Raw genomic sequence first — 21,337 nt, 5'->3', positions numbered from 1 at the left:
GTGGTTTAACATGAAAAACAGAACAATCCATGATTTCCCAAATATAAAAAATTGTGTGATGTAACAGAGTATAATTATGTCAACAGTTATTGAGTAAACGTAATGGCAGATTAAAACTTTGTGGCAGACTGAGATTTAAACCCAGAATGCCCTGACTGACTCAAGTTTCTTGCTCCATGCTGCTTTGCATTGCCTTATCACGTCTTCTTTTGTGGAACGTTTATCTCAGTTCAATGAGTGATCATAAGTTGCCAAAAAATCTAACCGTTAACACTGCTGGACTTTTGTAAAAGTATGGTATCGACTAGTTACACCATGAATGACCTTGTGAGTCACATCCTCATTATGTTGAAATATAAATTACAATAGATTTTCCATTTCAAGCCAACATTTGCCAGAATTAATACTCAAAATTAATTATATTTTATTCTGTCCATTTCATGTATGCTTTCTTAATGTCTGTGTGGCAACTACAGCAATATTTTAAGTCCCAGCATAAGTAAATGTGTATCTTTGGTAATTTTAGTCCATCCTGTTTTGGATAGTTTAATTCTTTTATTGTTTGTAGATATTTATGGCGTCAGTTCATCTAATTACTGTTATTGCATTTTGTCAGTTAGCGGTGCATTCGTAGTTAAATTTTGCACTTTTAAAATTTTTGTCATTGGAGCAAATTACATGCCAAGGAAATAGTGAATAACAACAAAGTCACTATTTTTAGTGAATTCATAATAAAGTATACTGGTTATTTTCTTCACAAATAAGTTTATTAACTGCTCAAACATGTTGGAATATCAACAATATAAGGAAAAGACACATTGTTACTCATCGTAAAGAGGACACATGGAGCTGCAGCCAGGGACAAAAGCTTTCGGCCAAAGCCTCCTTCAGAAAAGGAAACAAACACACTTCATTCACACAAGCAAGCACACCTCATATAAACAAGACCACTATTTCCGTCAGCTTGGACTGAATGCTTCATGTGAAAATAGGGTAGGAACAAACAAATGGACTCTCCGTTCCAAGTGCATGAAAGAGAGTTTCTCCAGCTCATCAATGTTTCATTTCATTTTAGTGTTTCCATTCTTTTTTCTGCTTTGAGTAACAATGTGACATTAGATGCACCAAAAATGTTTCTACTGTAGTATAGTTAAAAAACAGAATGTGTTTATTGTGACAATCTATTTTTATGGCATTTCCTTTTAGTTTTAATAGTAGTGAAATGACAGGAGTTTATTACTGTGGTTATCTGATAAAATCAATCCCAGCCTTCTTGGATGCTGGATACTCAAAGGCCAGCGCTGTGGTATCAGTAGTGCAGCTCAGGTTAGGACTCAACCAAGACCCATTTGTTGCAGTAGTAAACAATGATTTACCATTTTGGATTGCTTAAATAGTTTTGAAATATTGTTTGGGTTCTTGTTCAACATTTGCAAGCAGCGTATTTCTTAACTTTATACATGCAAAATATTTAATTGTTTTAAGAAGTTTTCTGGGTACAAAGTGTGACACATTCCAGTTTTATGAATTATTTTTCATTGTAATGAATAAGTTTGGCTGATTAGGGCAACTTCAGGTTTCAAATATGGGGAGGACACTATGTTCTATAAATGTCCTGTTGCCACTTACTTTGAGTCACATAGGTAAACATGTCTTTTTGTTCTTTTTATTCTATTATTATTTGTTAATATTTACAGCATTAGTTCATCAAATTATTCTGATTGTATTTTCTGAGTTTGTTGAGTTGAATGTTTCTAAATTTTGCCATTTTTGTTGTTATAAAAAATTACTTATCGAAGTGAATTGTGAATTTCCACAACAAGCAGTAATTCTGTTTATGGTCTGTCAACCACAATCACAGTTAAAATTAGAACAGCAAGTGTATATTGTCAATGAATGCTGATGATTGTTACCCTTTCTTTCGTATTTTAGATCTGAAAATGGCCTAATTTGACCTAAAGTAGAGAGTAAAATATTTGTGATTTAGACTTTGGGTTGTATGTAAAAGTACAAACTTTATTTCTCCTTTTGTCAAAGAAGCCTCACCTTTCTGTGCACACTAATCTTCTGATGCATACTGTATGTTATAGTTAAGAAAGTCAAGCAGTATTTCATATCAAGATATAGAGTTTGGCATGAATGCTGCTACCAAATACGGTAGTTGTGCACCATAAGAGCTATCTGAAATTGAATGTTGCTCATCCAGAACATTACTAATGTAAACTGTTTCATTTCTACTAGAAATAAAAACTGAAATTTTAGAATCCAAGTTTCTTTTATAAAATTTCATTTGATTTAAGATATTTTTATTCAGGATTATTGTCATAGTTTTCTGTGGTAAACAGTTTTTGTATATATTCAATAACATGAAACATCCCAGACAGAAAAATGATTTCAGATATTTAATATGACAACTCAGAAGTGCTCCTTGAAGCTCTTAGACAATGAAATGTTTGATGCAATCGTATCTGTAATTGCCCCTATCACCCAATTTCTTGCAAAACCATCTGTAATAGTCATACTAGCAGTCCAATAATATCATGTACATTGCCAGCTCAAATCAACAACACAGAGCATGGAGAAACATGTGCTAAGGGAATAAATTTGTGCACTTTGGAATTCAAATATTTCTAGTATGTACACTAACACATTATTGAATTTAAAATATTCTTACAGAATCTCATCAGAGCCCTACTTTATCATAGCTAGAGTAGGAACCTCCTTTGGTAGTTGTTTCTGCAATTCCATTAAAAGATCAGTATATTTTGAGATTGTCTCCTTAAACTTGTTTGTTTTGTGTAAAGCTACTATTTGTAGATACCAATCTCAGCTTTTAGCAGAATAAATATTATTTTGGTAATGCATGTTCAATGTAAATGATTGTGCAACTGGTTAATTTTTTAGATAAAGTGGATATTTGATATATGTTTGTTAAAAATGTAAACCATCAGGAAACCAACTCAGATATTTCAGATTAATAGAAAAAACTGTATTTACGATTTGTGATGATAACGAAAAAATACAATTGTTATGTCTAGTTCCTTCAGTGACAAAACCAGATTATTTGTACAGAATTCTCTTATTTGGAATTCTTATAAGTTGTTAATGTTGATACAGCTGCCAATCCTCTTCAGCTAAATCATTGTGTTGACTCTTTTTTCAGGTTTTTGTGTGCCGTCATTTGTCTGATAAGAAAGACCTAAATATTTTTAGTTTGATGAATGTTTCGATTGAACCCTGTGGATCCCCCCCCCCCACATCAAGTGACGAGAAAACAACTTGTTAGCACATGACATTTCACAAGTTTCTTTCTTGGGCTCATTGTCTCTGATAAGCACATCCATCATGTCTCGAATCAGTAGATTTGCTGGTTTAAGTTCCAATCAACACAAACCACTGCATGTGGCACCAATCTGACAGGTGCCCAATTGCAGAACTTGTGTACAAATTGTACCATACTTAGTAACAAAAACTACCACTGATTGCAGAGGAATATATCTGCAGTGCTTATATTAAAAGAAAGAAAAATCCATTCCCATGATCACAAGATGATAATTATTTTTAAATGTCTTACAAAGAGCCCAAGGAAAGGAAACTAATGTTAAAGGAGGGGGAGTATCACAAAATGATATATGTTTCTTGTGTGGAAAAATATTCTCGAACTGGACTTGTTCATATGGAGTTTTAATGATAAGCTGTTATGAGAAAACAACCAGACTCGCAGCCAGATGTATCACAAGTATCCTCTTGGTGAACTGGCAATCAGACTGTGCACTATTTTCACTGAGGGCTACGCTTTAACATGTCTACAAGTCAGAGTTATGTGGCCTTCAAGTCAGAATTACGTGGCAGTTCTTGGCTCTGAGCAAATGAGCGTGACAGTTGTGTGTTTCATGTTTAAATGAATTTATAGCACAGTATTGATTCTACAGCCTTAATTGTTTTGGTGAAGGGAAGGTCAATCCTGTGGCTATACAACTGAATATCGAAGAATTAATTTCATTGACTGTATGCAAATTGTACACTTTTCACATTAATGCAACAAAATTTTTCATCTGAAACAGAGTAAGTACTGAGTTTATTTCTGGTAATGTTTTATTACAAATGTAGTCATATCACGATGCGTCTCATCCTGCAATTCTTATTTTAGCTCAGCATTTTGAAGAACATTACAAGCCTTCACTGTGACAGTTGTAAATGCTCTTGGGATGGTCAAAGATGGTTGAAAGTTAGTCGGTTTATTGACAGTTATGGAAATTGCACACTCTACAAATTGTCTTGTTCAACTTAAGCAGTGGTGTGGGAAGCTGACGGACCAGAGTAACTTTAGCATGAAGTGTTACTGCCAAATTACATAACTTGATGAAACTTGGACCACATATGGAAAGAACAATTACAGTATAGTACAGAAGATAAATGAAAGAAATATGCAATGATATGAACAGAAATGAAACTTTTATTCAAACATAGTAGTTACACTGAAGTCATTGTGATTTATGATGGTCCCATGGACATTACCCAAGGCAGGATGTGGTTCTTAATAGGGTGTGTGATGATTGTGGACAGCAATGCATACTGTGCAATGTGCCCCCATACTGGCCACAAAGTTCCACTCCTTCACAGCATGGTTGACAACTGCTGGATGGTCGCTGGTGCACGTTGATGTGCTGCAGTACATCTCCCCATCGCATCCCACCTGAACTTGATGGCATTTAAGTCAGAGAAATGGACAGGTCAGTCCGTTCGCTGAATATCCTCTTGTTCAGATGGCTCCTCTGCCTGCGCAGTTTGATGTGGTCATGGATAATCATCGATTAGAAGGATGTCATGGCTGAATGCATCCACGAAAAGATGCAAATTAGGAAGGAATTCAGTATTACAATAACATTGATCAGTTAGTGTACTGTGTTCAGTGAGTTGGAAGTCAGTATGCCCATGCAACATTATGCCTATCCAAGGTAGCACGTGGACCACCAAAATGATTGTGGTCGACAATGTTTCTGGGTGTGTGACGTACCCTCATATATGTATGGGGAGAGGTGGGAACTTACACTGCATCTGTGTGTATGAAAAAAATTGCCAAAAGTTATGAAATTCTTCACCACCTCCATGTTGTAGGTCACCCAGTCACCCATTTATTTACCTCTTGCTAGAAATTCTTGTTGTGAACACGTGTTCTGACAGATAAGTTCCTACTGTATTTGGTGTTAAACCCTGAACCAAAAATGTTTCTTTTTTTCTCTGAAAGTGGCATGAATTTTCCATATAACTTCCACATGCTCATCGTTATTTCCTACTGTTTCTGTATATGATGATACAGCACAAGTGAATCTAGCCTAAGGTGAATAGTATTCCTATCTTCCTCTGTTCCTCTCTTCAACTTGCTGCCCCCCCCCCCCCCCCCTCTCTCCCTGTGTGTGTGTGTGTGTGTGTGTGTGTGTGTGTGTGTGTGTGTGTGTGTGGTTTTGCACTTCAAATTAATTTTATGTTTAGATTTCAGTGTTTGGATGTGCCACTTTTAAATAAAGCTACTTTTGAATTTTTGCAGGGCTACCTTGCCTGTAGGGGAAACCTCCCACGCTCCTAGCCATGAGCACCACTGTGATATACATCGGAACATGAATTTCTTCAACCAGTTCCCAGGTAACTGTCGAGTACATATTTAGATAATAATATACTTGTCATGTTGTATTCTTATATCAAAATATACCTCCATTTGCATAATTTCAAATAATAAGGTCTCTTTTCTCTGAGTTTTAGAGCTAGTGACTACCATTCTGCATGTCTGTATGCTCTTTATTTAAGGTATTGAAATGGTTTACTTTAAGCTATTGAAATAATAGGACTAGATGAGGTGTACATAGTATGGTCTGAATAACTGTGAAATTTGCCAGGTGATAAGAAGAATCTTCTGTTCAGTTTCCTTGACCTTTCCTCTTTCACAAATTTTATATAATGAGCCCTATGTTTCACTGTCACATGATGTAAGTAATTCAAAACTGGCATCTTTTATTGTGAGATGAATGCTGTCATTAAAACATTAGAGTCAAATTAAAAACAAGAATATAATTGAACTGATTAACTATTAACTCCCTTAGCTATGAACTAGTATAGTTAGTGTGCAAGTATTTTACCCTGAAGTCACACATATTTGTAATGTTACAATGACTGATTTATAGCTTGAGCATTTTGACCTATTGCTTTTCACCATGTGCAGAATGATAATGCCTTTGTTTTAATTTACAATTTTATGTTTCACTATCATTTTGTCAGAAAAGCATTCCTTTATGTAAACCTGCTGTCCAGGAAACATCAAAAATGCATTCTACTGGTGTACTTCCTTTTGGTTCAAAATTTACTGTTTAGAGCAGTTGATTTATATGTATGAAAGAGGAGCAAGTTGTCACATTGCGTGCCATAGTGTAAGAACAGTTGAATGTGTAATTTAGTTCTCTGCATCAAACAATGGAAAATCCAGGATGGAATGTAACAATACCAGAGAAAGGAAGTTGCTACTCACCATATAGTGGAGATGCTGAGTTGCGATAGGCACAACAAAAAGATTCACACAATTATAGCTTTCGGACATTAAGGCCTTTGTCAGCAGTAGACACACACACACACACACACACACACACACACACACACACACACACACACACACACACATGTCTGCAGTCCCAGAGTGTAGTTTCAGTTCTCTGGGACTACAGGTGTGTGTGTGTGTGTGTGTGTGTGTGTGTGTGTGTGTGTGTGTGTGTGTGTCTACTGCTGACAAAGGCCTTAATGGCCGAAAGCTATAATTGTGTGAATCTTTTTGTTGTGCCTATCGCGGCTCAGCATCTCCACTATGTGATGAGTAGCAACTTTCCTTCTCTGGTATTGTTAGTTCTCTGCACGTAATTCATGTGTTTTTAAATAGACTGAAATGCAATGCCACTGAGAGTTGCTTGATGAACTGCTTCTGAGCTTCATCCTTCATGCGTAATACAGTTTCTGGGAATGTTTGACATCTGCAGTCAGCTCATACTTACAATGGGCATTTTGAATTGAAACAATTTCTCCATCATTTGGCAGAAAATCCAAAGAGATTATGGTTATATGTAAAATATAATAACAGCAAGACAGAGCCGGTGCCTCCTCTGCGTGATAGCAATGCAAATACTATCGATGACTGCTGTGAAAGCAGAGTTACTAAATACAGCCTTTCAAAATTCCATCACTAAAGAAGACAAAGTAAATATTCCAGAATTTTGAAACAGGAACAGCTGCCAACATGAGCAACTTAGAAATAGATATTATCAAGTACTCAATAGATAAATTCTTAGGTATGAAGTAGTAACTGTAAAATAATAATAATAATAATAATAATAATAAGTAAAAAATTAATTATTTTGTGTAAAGAAAATGTATTTTAAAGTGACACGTACCACATCATTATGAAATGCCGTACTCATGACCTGTGGAGCAAGGATTAATGTATGTGTGTATGTATGCAACTTAAATCACTTAATAAAAGTGAGTATTCCGGTCCAGATTTTATACCAATTAGGTTCCTTTTAGAGTATGCTGATGCAATACTCCACACTTGACAATCAAATACAACCATTCTCTCGACGAAAGATCCGTACCCAAAGACTAGAAAGTTGCACAGCTCACACCAGTATTCAAGAAAGGTAGAAGGAGTAATCTACTAAATTACAGGCCTGTATTACTAACATCGATATGCAACAGGATTTTGGAACATATATTGTATTCAAACATTACGAATTACCTGGAAGAGAATGGTCTATTGACACACAGTCAGCGTGGATTTAAAAACATTGTTTTGTGAAACACAACTAGCTCTTTACATACACAAAGTGTCGAGTGTTACTGACAATGGATTTCAAATTAATTCCATGTTTATAGATTTCCAAAGGCTTTTGACACTGTACCACACAAATGGCTTGCAGTGAAATTGGGTGCTTAAGGAATAGCGTCTCAGTTATGTGACTGGATTCAGATTTCCTGTCAGAGGGGTCACAGATCATAGTAACTGATGGAAAGTCATTGAGTAAAACAGAAGTGATTTCTGGCATTCCCCAAGGTAATGTTATAGGTCCTCAGCTCTTTCTTATCTATATACATGATTTAGGAGGCAATCTGAGCAGCCATCTTAGGTTGTTTGCAGATGGTGCTGCCATTTTATCGTCTAGTAAACTCATCAGAAGATCAAAACAAATTGCAAAATGATTTAGAAAAATATCTGAATGGGGCAAAAATTGGCCATTGAGCCTAATTAGTGAAAAGTGTGAAATCATCCACATTAGTGCTAAAAGGAATCCTTTAAACTTTGGTTACATGATAAATAATTCAGTTAAATAACTATGGATTACAATTATGAGCAACTTAAATCGGAATGAGCACAAAGAAAATGTTGTGGGGAGGGCAAACCAAAGACTGTTTTTTACTGGCAGAACACCTAGAAACTGTAAAAGCACTACTAATGGGACTGCCTACACTACAGTTGTCTGTGATCTTTTGGAGTACTGCTATGCTGTCTGGGATCCTTACCAGATAGGATTAACGGAGTACATTGAGGAAGTTCAGTGAAGAGCAGCATGATTCATATTATCTTGAAATAGGGGAGTGGGTGTCATAGACATATTGCAGGATTTGGGATGGACACCATTAAAACAAAGGGTTTTTCATTGCAGTGGAATCTTCTCATGAAATTTCAATCTCCAACTTTCTCCTCAAAGTGTGAAAATATTTTGTTGTAGCTGACCTACATAGGCAGAGACGATCATCGTAATAAAATAAGGGAAATTAGAGCTTGCACAGAAAGATAAAGATGTTTGTTTTTTCTACACGCTGTTTGATAGTGGAATAATAGAGAATTATTCTGAAGGTGGTTTGGTGAACCCCCTGCCAGGCACTTCAGTGTGATTTGCAGAGTATCCATGTAGATGCAGATGTAGATTAAAATTTATTGCTTTGATTTATCTTGTACTAATCCACAGTGCTATATGCCAGTTAATTCTAAACATAGTCTGTAGATGAATACAGAAATTTCTGGGACAAAATATTTGCTTTGAGGTACAGTTCAAACCACTTTATTTTTTGCAAACACAATTTAAGTAACTTGTTTGACCCATATAAAGCTTCATTCAAACAATGGAAAATCCAGGATGACATGTAACAATATTAAAGAAAGAAAGTTGCTACTCACCATGTAGCGGAGATGCTGAGTCGCGATAGGCACAACATTGTTGATCTCCACCTCTGAGATGGCTACATCAGAACCTTTGTCCATGTCAAACCTACTAACCGCCAGCAATACCTCCACTTTGACAACTGCCACCCATTCCATACCAAGAAATCACTTCTGTACAGCCTAGCCATCTGTGGATGTTGCATCTGCAGTGATGAGCAGCCCCTCTCAAAATATACTCAGGGTCTCACTGAAGCCTTCACTGACCATAATTATACTTCAAGCCTTGTACAAAAACAAATCTCCTGGGCCTTATCTTTCCCGTTGTCCACCACTTCCCAAAGTCCCACAGTCTGGCCACAGAGGAGCATTCCCCTTGTAACTTAGTACCATCCGGGACTGGAGCAACTGAATTACATTCTCCGCTAAGGTTTAGATTACTTCTCGTCGTGCCCTGAAATGAGAAATGTCACGTTCACTAACTTTCCCACCCCTCCTACAGTGTTATTCTGCCGTCCACTGAAGCTACACAATATACTCGTCCATCCTTACACAATCCCTGCTCCCAATCCCATACCTCATGGCTCATACCCCTGCAATAGACCTAGATGCAAGACTTGTCCCATACATCCTCTTACCACCGCCTGCTCCAGTCCGGTCAGTAACATCACCTATCACACCAAAGGCAGGGCTACCTGTGAAACCAGTCATGTGTTTTACAAGCTAAGTTGCAACCATGTGCTGCATTCTATGTTGGCATGACAACCAACAAGCTGTCTGTCCAGATGAATGGCCACTGGTGAACTGTGGCCAAAAAACAAGTGGACTATCCTGTTGCTGAACACGCAGCCAAACATGATATCCCTCATCTCAATGATTGCTTCACAGCCTGTGCCATATGGATCCTTCCCACCAACACCAGCATTTCTAAATTGCGCAGGTGGGAACTTACCCTGCAATACATCCTAAGTTCCTGTAACCCTCCTGACTTCTACTTTCATTAGTCACTGTCCTCCAGCCCCCTCCCTGTTTCCATTCCAGCACTTCACAGCTGTTATTTCACCACCACACCCAGTCTTTTAATTTCTTTTTATTTCTCTCCTTTCCGCTACTTACCCCCCCCCCCCCCACCCCACCTTCTTTCCTGCCCTTCATCTAAACTGCAGCACTTCACCTCCTAGTCTCCCCCGCCCCAGCCTCCTCCTCACCCCCACACAGTCGCCACTCCCATCATGCAATGGTGCTGCTGCTCGCATGCTCACAGTGTGGTATCAGTTGTCTGAGACTGCGGACGTGTGTGCAAGTTGTGCTTACGTGTGTGTGTGTGTGTGTGTGTGTGTGTGTGTGTGTGTGTGTGTGTGTGTGTGTCTATTGCTAACAAAGGCCTTAATGGCCGAAAGCTATAATTGTGTGAACCTTTTTGATGTGCTTATTGCAACTCAGCATCTCCGCTCTATGGTGAGTAGCAACTTTCCATATAATGCTTATTTACAACCAGTTTGTCTCACTGTAATTAAATCAAGCTGAAGCTGATAACATGTATACAAGATATTAGTGATTTGGTCTTTATTTCAATCAGTTATTGTGCAGCGTATTTCCAAATGCTCAGTGTTAAAATTTGTTTACAGTTAAATTAAAGAAACGGATATACAGCACTGATATGTTTTGTGACATCTTCAGCTTAACTTTTCTGTTCTGCAGTTAATTTAGGATGATAAAGGGTGATGGGAAAATTTGGTGGATATAGAACATAGAATTTTGGAACATAAATTCAGTAATAAAAGTGTGTGTTTAAAGTATGCCATTCAGTGTGTCATTGTACATAGCACTCATGGCACACTTTGTCTTGAAGAGTGTATAAGACAGATTGTTCCATTTCAGTGGACAGATTCAAGTAACTCATTGTGGAATTCTATAATACTTAGTGTGTTGTTTCTTGAAGAATATTTTTTACTTGTCTATTTTAGTCCAGCAATGATTGCAGATTTGTATGGCACACTTTTCCTTTACAGTGTAACCAAGAATTGTCACAAACATCGAGTCAGGGGATGTGGGAGTTACGGAATGCCATTGTAATACAGGGTGTATGCGACCCAGGACAACTGGGAGATCCAGGAAAAACCCGGGAATTTTTTCATGCGGGAGAAAACTGGGAAAAACCTGGGAATTCTTTTGGAATTCCAGGAATTTTTCATTGTTTTAGTTTTCAGTTAAATTTTTGGGATTTTGACTGGTAAGAACCAATACTCTAACAAAGAGTATTACTGTAGCCTGCTTCTGCAGAATAATACTGCAGGAACAAACATGAATGAGAGCAAAAAAAAACCGAAAATAAAACTTAAGTCGCCAAGGAAATGCGCTGTATGCAACAAAACACAGTGCTCATACAAGCGTCTGCCAACAACAAAGTGTGTCAAAGGCTTTAGGAAGACTATGCAATGCTTCTTAACAACAAATTGCCTCCGATGAGCGTGACATGACAGCTGTTTACATTAGATTCATTTTAATGCAAATCTTTTAATGTTTTACATGTATGAACATACGACCTTCCTGCATCATCGTAGCTGCGCAAGTACAGTGACGCCTGTTATCTGGCGCTCTCTGGCAACTGTCAAACCAAACCTATTTCTAACAGGTCACAGGAAAATACTGCGGATGGTGGTTTGGAAAGCGTTACTTTGAAAGTTAATTTCCTTGTATGCAAGATGAACTATGCGTGAGAATGTATGTCGAATTTCTTAAATCACAGAGCGTTTGACTCTCATTTAAAAATCAGCTCTTTGGGGACGACCATCTAGAAGAATTTCTTGCCCAGAAAATCAGACATTTATGTTGTTATTAAAAATTTTACTGGCACATTTATGTGGTGTATCTTAAAGTGCAACAAGTGGAAAAGAGATCAACATTATATGTGGAAGTTTAGCTTCTCTTGCAGCTTATTAATCTTCGAGACCAATATTATATGTGAAAGCTTTGCTTTTATTGTAGCAACAATATGTATATTAATTTAAACCATTTACTTCCCTTATTTGTGTGTTCGCGCTACTTAAGAGTGATCTTCCTGTTGGCTGACTACATCACATCTCCTATGCTGTCATCAGCTGGCGAGTTCACACGACATGAGCTGTGACTGGCTTACGAAAGTGCGTCGCAATCTCAATTTCAATGCTTCGGAAAATAACATGCGGTGTTTGGTGAAATTCGAGTTCATACTTTCGTAACACGAAAATTTGCAGCAAACATGTTGCTGCACATCAAAGATCTTTCCGAAACGTGTTTTTTCCCCTTAGTTTCATTTTTTAAAGTGCTGGGTAATTCTACGTCAGTGTATAAAACCATAAACAATCAAAGGATTGATAAGTTTTACAGTGACGATTAAAAGTATACTGTCACTTAACACGGAAAAAGTGTGTTTTCGTCTGGGAGAAAGTGTATTTTCAACCAGGAAATCCGGGGAAAATCCGGGAATTTTTTTTCCTTGTCCATGTATACACCCTGTAATATGATATAATGTGCCTTCCAAACAATTGATAAATGGCTTCTGCCAAGTTTTAAGCAGTATATGAAGGCTTCAACTTCACTATCATGATTACGTGTGGGTAGCTGTGTAACTTTCATGCAGATGAAGCAAAATAATGGACTGATGTGCATCCTCCAGTGCATCCTCCAGTTGAACTAAACAAATTAAGGTTTTATAGCTTGACATAGTATACTATACTGTAACCTGGGTGCTACCCAATGGATGTCTGTGTAGATGAGGAGAATTTTCTTTTTTGCAGTAATGACAGTTGTGTACAATGATGTACAAGGAAATGGACTTCATCGGAAATTCGCTCCTTAGTAAGGAAATTGGTATCAGCTAGCCATTATTAGTTCATATATCTCAACAAAGAATTTGTGCCCATTGTGTACTTTATGAAATGGCTTCCTTTTTGCCTGACAAAAGGAAACTGGACATAGTATCCCTTCAGTCATCTAATGGAAATGTTGCCTTATCATAAATAAAATGTGACTGTGGCAATAGCAAAGAAGGAAATGAAATGATCGTATGGCATTGCTGACCGGAAGGCCCCATCCAGGGAAGTTTTTCTGCCAAGTGCAAGTTTTATTTCAGTCAACACCATAGTGGTTGACTCAGGACAACAAAACACCCAGTCCACAAGCAGAGAAAAACACCAACCCGGCTGTGAATCGAACCCAGACCCACTGCATGGGAGGCAAGCACGTAACCACTGAGCTAAGCAGGTGGACAATAGAAAAGAAGAATGTACTTTACTGAGGGAAAGCTGTAATTTATAATTCATATACTGTTCTTTGTGTGTTTCATCACCTCAACTGTTGGAGTTATACCAATCTCTGGCGGAAATTTAGAGTGGCATCAATATGCCGTGTGATACATTGTATTCTAAAGCTGCCTGAGAGCTTCAGAAACAAGCTAAATTCATTTTTATTCCATTGTGTGCCATATTCTAATTCCATCAGACATTGAAACACAGTCCTAAGACACGAGCTAATAATGTTGCTTAAGTGCATTTTCTTCAGTAATTACACTATCACTTTTCTTATAAAATTGGTTATGAACTGTAGACTAAACCTGAAGAAACTGCAAAAAGGTAGGAATTTAACAAGAAGGGACCAGGATAAACTGACTAAACCAGAGGTTGTACAGAGTTTCAGGGGCAGTATAAGGGAACAATTGACAGGAATGGGGGAAAGAAATAAAGTAGAAGAAGTGTGGGTAGCTTTGAGGTATGAAGTAGTGAAGGCAGCATAGGATCAAGTAGGTAAAAGGATGAGGGCTAGTAGAAATCTTTGGGTAACAGAAGAAATATTGAATTTAATTGATGAAAGGAGTTGTTGTTGTTGTTGTTGTTGTTGTTGTGGTCTTCAGTCCTGAGACTGGTTTGATGCAGCTCTCCATTCCACCCTATCCTGTGCGAGCTTCTTCATCTCCCAGTACTTACTGCAACCCACATCCTTCTGAATCTGCTGAGTGTATTCATCTCTTGGTCTCCCTCTATGATTTTTACCCTCTACGCTGCCCTCCAATGCTAAATTTGTGATCCGTTGATGCCTCAGAACATGTCCTACTAACCGATCCCTACTTTTTGTCAAGTTGTTCCACATACTCCTCTTCTCCCCAATTCTATTCAATACTTCATCATTAGTTATGTGATCTACCCATCTAATCTTCAGCATTCTTCTGTAGCACCACATTTCGAAAGCTTCTATTCTCTTCTTGCCAAACTATTTATCATCCATGTTTCACTTCCATACATGGCTACACTCCATACAAATACTTACAGAAACGACTTCCTGGCACTTAAATCTATACTCAATGTTAACAAATTTCTCTTCTTCAAAACCGCTTTCCTTGCCATTGCCAGTCTACATTTTATATCCTCTCTACTTCGACCATCATCAGTTATTTTGCTCCCCAAATAGCAAAACTCCTTTACTACTTTAAGTGTCTCATTTCCTAATCTAACTCCCTCAGCATCACTCGACTTAATTCGACCCCATTCTAATATCCTTGTTTTGCTTTTGTTGATGTTCATCTTATATCCTCCTTTCAAGACACTGTCCATTCGATTCAACTGCTCTTCCAAGTCCTTTGCTGTCTCTAATGAAATGAGAAAATATAAAAATGCAGTAAATCAAGCAGACAAAAACGAATACAAACGTCTCAGAAATGAGATTGACAGGAAGTGCAAAATGGCTAAGCAGGAATGGCTAGAGGACAAATGTAAGGATGTAGAGGCTTATCTCACTAGTGGTAAGATAGATACTGCCTACAGGAAAATTAGAGAGACGTTTGGAGAAAAGAGAACAACTTGTATGAATATCAAGAGCTCAGATGGAAACCCAGTTCTAAGCAAAGAAGGGAAAGCAGAAAGGTAGAAGGAGTATATAGAGGGTTTATACAAGGACGATGTACTTGAGGACAATATTATGGAAATGGAAGAGGATGTAGATGAAGATGAAATGGGAGATACGATACTGCGTAAAGAGTTTGACAGAACACTGAAAGACCTGAGTCGAAACAAGGCCCCCGGAGTAGACAACATTCCATTGGAACTACTGACGGCCTTGGGAGAGCCAGTCCTGACAAAACTCTAACATCTGGTGAGCAAGATGTATGAGACAGGCGAAATACCCTCAGACTTCAAGAAGAATATAATAATTCCAATCCCAAAGAAAGCAGGTGTTGACAGATGGGAAAATTACCGAACAATCAGTTTAATAAGCCACAGCTGCAAAATACTAACACGAATTCTTTACAGACGAATGGAAAAACTGGTAGAAGCCGACCTCGAGGATGATCTGTTTGGATTCCTTAGAAATATTGGAACACATGAGGCAATATGACTTATCTTAGAAAATAGATTAAGGAAAGGCAAACCTACATTCCTAGCATTTGTAGACTTAGAAAAAGCTTTTGACAATGTTGACTGGAATACTCTCTTTCAAATTCTAAAGGTGGTAGGGGTAAAATATTGGGAGCAAAAGTCTATTTACAATTTGTACAGAAACCAGATGGCAGTTATAAGAGTTGAGGGGCATGAAAGGGAAGCAGTGGTTGGGAAGGGAGTGAGACAGGGTTGTAGCCTATCCCTGATGTTATTCAATCTGTATATTGAGCAAGCAGTAAAGGAAACAAAAGAAAAATTCAGAGTTGGAGCTAAAATCCAAGGAGAACAAATAAAAACTTTGAGGTTCGCCGATGACATTATAATTCTGTCAGAGACAACAAAGGACTTAGAAGAGCAGTTGAATGGAACGGATAGTCTCTTGAAGGGAGGATATAGGATGAACATCAACAAAAGCAAAACGAGGGTAATGGAATGTAGTCGAATTAAGTCGGGTAATGCTGAGGGAATTGGATTAAGAAATGAGACTTAAAGTAGTAAAGGAGTTTTGCTATTTGGGGAGCAAAATAACTGATGATGATCAAAGTAGAGAGGATATAAAATGTAGACTGGCAATGGCAAGGAAATTGTTTCTGTAGAATGGAAATTTCTTAACATAGAGTATAGGTTTAAGTGTAACGAACTTGTTTCTGAAAGTATTTGTATGGAGTGTAGCCATGTATGGAAGTGCAACATGGAAAATAAATAGTTTAGACAAGAAGAGAATAGAAGCTTTAGGAATGTGGTGCTACAGAAGAATGCTGAAGATTAGATGGGTAGATCATGTAATTAACAAGGAGGTACTGGATAGAACTGGGGAGCAGAGGAGTTTGTGGCAAAACTTGACTAGAAGAAGGGATTGGTTCACAGCACATGTTCTGAGGCATCAAGGGATCACCAATTTAGTATTGGAGGGCAACATGGAGGGTAAAATTACAGAGGGAGACCAAGAGATGAATACACTAAGCAGATTCAGGAAGATGTAGGTTGCGTTAGGTACTGGGAGATGAAGCAGCTTGCACAGGATAGAGTAGCATGGAGAACTGCATCAAACCAGTCTCAGGACTGGAGACCGCAACAGCAACAACAACAGGAGGTGTTCATTAATTGTATAAGGTTTTTTCTTTAAAATTTGGGCTCCCCTCTCTCCGTTGTGAGATTTTATAGTTCCACCCCCACCCCACCCCACCCCCCACCTTATGTGTGGTTTACCCTGTAATTTTTTAACAATTACGTGTATGTGGTATGTTCATGTCTTTGATTCAGACAACAAAAAATAGATTGCTCAGAATTAATTTCATGAAACAAAATGTTATCCATTATAATAATTGATATTCTCTGCCATTTAGCAGCTTTCAAGACAGTTAATGTAATTAAACTTGTTATAGTGCACCTTAAACATAATCATCATATTCATCTCTGATTTCAAAGAAAAAATGTAGTACATAGATTTTTAGGACTGGACTGGATTGTTTGGGAGAAGAAACCAAACAGCTAGGTCATCGGTCTAGTCGGATTAGGGAAGGACGGGGGTGGAAGTCAGCCGTGCCCTTTCAAACAAACCAACCCGGCATTTGCCTGGAGAGATCAAGGGAAATCAAGAAATCCTAAATCAGAATTGAACCGTCGTCCTCCCTAATGTGAGTCCAGTGTGCTAACCACTGCGCCACCTCACTCGATAGATTTTTAGAAAATGCATTAAACAGTGTCTTTAACACATGATTAAAACCACTTTATTTTAAACAAAGCACCCCTGAGTATTCGGACGGACAGAGAGGTACACATACCGGCAGATTGACAGAAAGGCTCTGCGAAAATAGTGACGGCTGGTTGTCATGTTCTAATCTGCTACAGCACCCTGTAAATATTGCACGGAAATTATGCCATTTCTCTTTGAATTCAAGCCGAAATTGCACTAGAATAATGCCATTTCTGTTTGAATGCCTCCCAGAAATCACACTATAAATACGCCGTTTCTCTTTGAATGCATGCTAGTATGCAAATAAAATGAATGGAACATGTGTTGTAGCCCTGTCTCCACAATAACTAGAAATTAGTGTCAGGTGCTCAAATGATAGTCAGCTATGCTACAGTTAGCTCAGAGAAGGGACGCAGTTTTCTGTTTTCAACTGTGCATGTGTTGATGTTATATCATCACTTCTGCGTTATGAGCGATACCTTACTCTCAGCACTATGTCAGTATTTTTCTTTGAAATTATGTGAGCTGTGTATCATGCTGTGCAGGCATAGAGTATGAGGGATTTTTGAATAGCATCTCAAGCAACTGCGTGATAGCTCAGTGGTTAGGTGAATGGACTAGCAAGTCATCAACTTGGATTCAATCCCCGCTACTATCAACAATTTTATTTTTTCATTTATAATTTTTAAATTCCTTACAACATTAATTATATTTTAATAGTTTAATTTATGTAATTTAATTAATGTATTCAATTTAGTTATGATTACTACCCTTTTTAAGTCAAAAGGCTATATGCTAGATGGAGGTAAAAAAGAAAAACTGAGTGTACAAGAAAATTTAGTATGAAAGTGTTTTGTGATCTGCTAAAGAGGATCTTTTCTTTTAGTTTTTTGGAAGAGAAAGCAAGATTTACAGAGTTAGGTCTGCTTCAAATGCAAATCAAACAACGGGAGGGGCGTGGTATGAGGATCGCTGATTTGCCTTACATAAAATTGAAAATTTCAAAAAAACTTGCAAAATATTTTAATCGTCATCTTGTCCAAAACCAATTCATAAGCTCTAGTACTCAGAATCTTGAAGAAGATTTATCTCCAACTATTAAAGAAATTGAAGTTATTGAGACCTTAAAAAGCTAGCGGAGAAGACTGTTGCAGCAGAACTTTTAAAACCATCTCTACCAAGAATGAAAAATGAGCTAAAATTAATCTTTGAGAAAACCAGGAAAACAGAAAAACTCCCTGGAGAGCAGAAGGCAGCCTAGATACATCCACTACATAAGAAAGGTCATAAGCAATATGTTAATATCTTTGCAACCAGATGTATATAACAATTTTTCCGAGCTTGTACAAAATACAGTAGAAGCAACACAGAAGAGTAATTTAGGTGAAGAGAAAGTCGATTTTAGGAAGGGCAGATATTTTCTGAACAAATATTTAATTTGAAGTCAATCATTTGCCACAGATGACTGAATTCAAAGGATGTTTGTTGATTTCCAAAATGCCATTGATTCCATTGACAGAAACTATAGATAAAATAAAACTGTGTGAGTAGAAGCAAGTTGATGCCTCTTTCCAGATCCTGGAATATTTTGCATGAATGAGCCATAGCAAAAAGTAAAATGCTCTCCAAAGATTTACGCATAGAGTGAAAGGGATTTATGAACAGCAGCTCACCGAACAACATGATAGCCCAGTGCTTACAAACACAGACTGGCAGTTTTTCAACTCAGGTTTGACCCTCCACTGCTATCATAATTTTCATTCTCATCATCATCATTTAAGACTGATTATGTCTTTCAGCGTTCAGTCTCAAGCATAGTCCCCCTTATAAAATTCCTCCATGATCCCCTATTCAGTGCTAACATTGGTGCCTCTTCTGGAGTTAAACCTATTACTTCAAAATCATTATTAACCGAATCCAGGTACCTTCTCCTTGGTATGCCCCGACTCCTCCTACCCTCTACTGCTGAACCCATGAGTCTCTTGGGTAACTTTGCTTCTCCCATGCGTGTAACATGTCCCCACCATCTAAGCCTGTTCGTCCTGACTGCTACATCTATAGAGTTCATTCCCAGTTTTTCTTTGATTTCCTCATTGTGCACACCCTCCTGCCATTGTTCCCATCTACTAGTACCTGCAATCATCCTAGCTACTTTCATATCCGTAACCTCAACCTTGTTGATAAGGTAATCTGAATCCATCCAGCTTTCGCTCCCATACAACAAAGTTGGTCGAAAGATTGAACCTTCTTGCAGAAGAGAGCAGATCATAGCTGAGCGCTCACTGCATTGGCTTTGCTACACCTCGCTTCCAGTTCTTTCACTATGTTGCCATCCTGTGAGAATATGCATCCAAAGTACTTGAAACTTTCCACCTGTTCTAACTTTGTTCCTCCTATTTGGCACTCAATCTGTTTATATTTCTTTCCCACTGACATTGCTTTTGTTTTGGAGATGCTAATCTTCATACCATAGTCCTTGCATTTCTGATCTAGCTCTGAAATATTACTTTGCAAACTTTCAATCGAATCTGCCATCACAACTAAGTCACCCGCATATGCAAGACTGCTTATTTTGTGTTCACATATCTTAATCTCACCCAGCCAGTCTATTGTTTTCAACATATGATCCATAAATAATATGAACAACAGTGGAGACAGGTTGCATCCTTATCTTACCCCTGAAACTACTCTGAACCATGAACTCAATTTACCGTCAACTCTAACTGCTGCCTGACTACCCATGTAAAGACCTTTAATTGCTTGCAAAAGTTTGCCTCCTATTCCATAATCTTGTAAAACAGACAATAACTTCCTCCTAGGAACCCGGTCATATGCCTTTTCTAGATCTATCAAGCATAGATACAATTCCCTGTTCCACTCATAACACTTCTCCATTATTTGCCGTAAGCTAAAGATCTGGTCCTGACAACCTCTAAGAGGCCTAAACTCACACTGATTTTCATCCAATTGGTCCTCAACTAATACTCACACTTTCCTTTCAACAATACCTGAGAAGATTTTAGCCACAACGCTGATTAATGAAATACCTTTGTAGCTGTTACAATCTTTTCTGTTTCCGTGTTTAAAGATTGGTGTGATTACTGCTTTTGTCCAGTCTGATGGAACTTGTCCCGACTCCCAGGCCATTTCAATTATCCTGTGTAGCCATTTAAGACCTGACATTCCACTGTATTTGATGAGTTCCGACTTAATTTCATCCACCACAGCTGCTTAATGGCACTGTAATCTATTGACCATTTTCTCCACCTCCTCAAATGTGATCCTATTTCCACCATCATTCCTATCCCATTCTACCTCATAATCTGAAACGTTACTGATTGTATTTTCACCTACATTGAGCAACTCTTCAAAACATTCCCTCCATCTGCCCAAGGCATCCACAGGATTCACCAGCAGTTTTCCTGACCTGTTCAAAATACTTGTCATCTCCTTCTTACCTCCCTTTCGAAGACTGCTAATTACACTTCAGAATGGTTTTCCAGCAGCTTGACCCATAGTCTCCAACCTGTTTCCAAAGTCTTCCCAAGATTTCTTATTGGATGCTGCAATTTGGCTTTGTTTCTTTCTTCAACATAACTTTCTCTGTCTACCTGATTTCTAGTATGTAGCCATTTTTCCATTTTTGATATGCCTTCTTTTTCCTTTTACAGGCTTCCTTGACTGTGTCATTCCACCAAGCTATTTGCTTCATACTAATTTTACACACTACTGTTCCAAGACATTCTTTAGCCACTTCTAGTACTGTGTCCCTGTACCTTGGCCATTCCTTTTCCAATGACTGTAATTGACTACATTCAACTAACTGGTACCTTTCTGAGATCGCTATTATGTACTTGTGCCTAATTTCCTTATCCTGAAGTTTCTCCACTCTCATCCTCCTACATATGGACCTGACCTCCTGCACTTTCGGTCTCACAATCCCAATTTCACTGCAGATTAAATAATGATCAGTTTCATCAAAGAATCTCCTGAATACACGTGTGTCCCTCACAGCCTTCCTGAATTCCTGAT

The 21,337-nt window shown here is 38.0% G+C and overlaps 1 protein-coding gene across 13 annotated transcripts in view; it reads left to right on the top strand.

Moving 5' to 3' along the window:
- LOC126336976 (mitogen-activated protein kinase kinase kinase kinase 5) overlaps positions 1–21,337 on the top strand; it is a 290,756-nt gene that overhangs the window by 188,252 nt on the left and 81,167 nt on the right. For all 13 annotated transcript variants that reach the window (XM_050001210.1, XM_050001206.1, XM_050001199.1 and 10 more), the window contains one exon: positions 5,549–5,643. In XM_050001210.1, coding sequence (XP_049857167.1) covers positions 5,549–5,643 — 95 coding nt within the window. The remainder of the gene's footprint in view (positions 1–5,548; positions 5,644–21,337) is intronic.

The sequence above is a fragment of the Schistocerca gregaria genome, chromosome 2 (genome assembly GCF_023897955.1).
Source record: "Schistocerca gregaria isolate iqSchGreg1 chromosome 2, iqSchGreg1.2, whole genome shotgun sequence".
NCBI lineage: Eukaryota > Metazoa > Arthropoda > Insecta > Orthoptera > Acrididae > Schistocerca > Schistocerca gregaria.
This window is presented reverse-complemented; position numbering and strand designations above follow the sequence as displayed.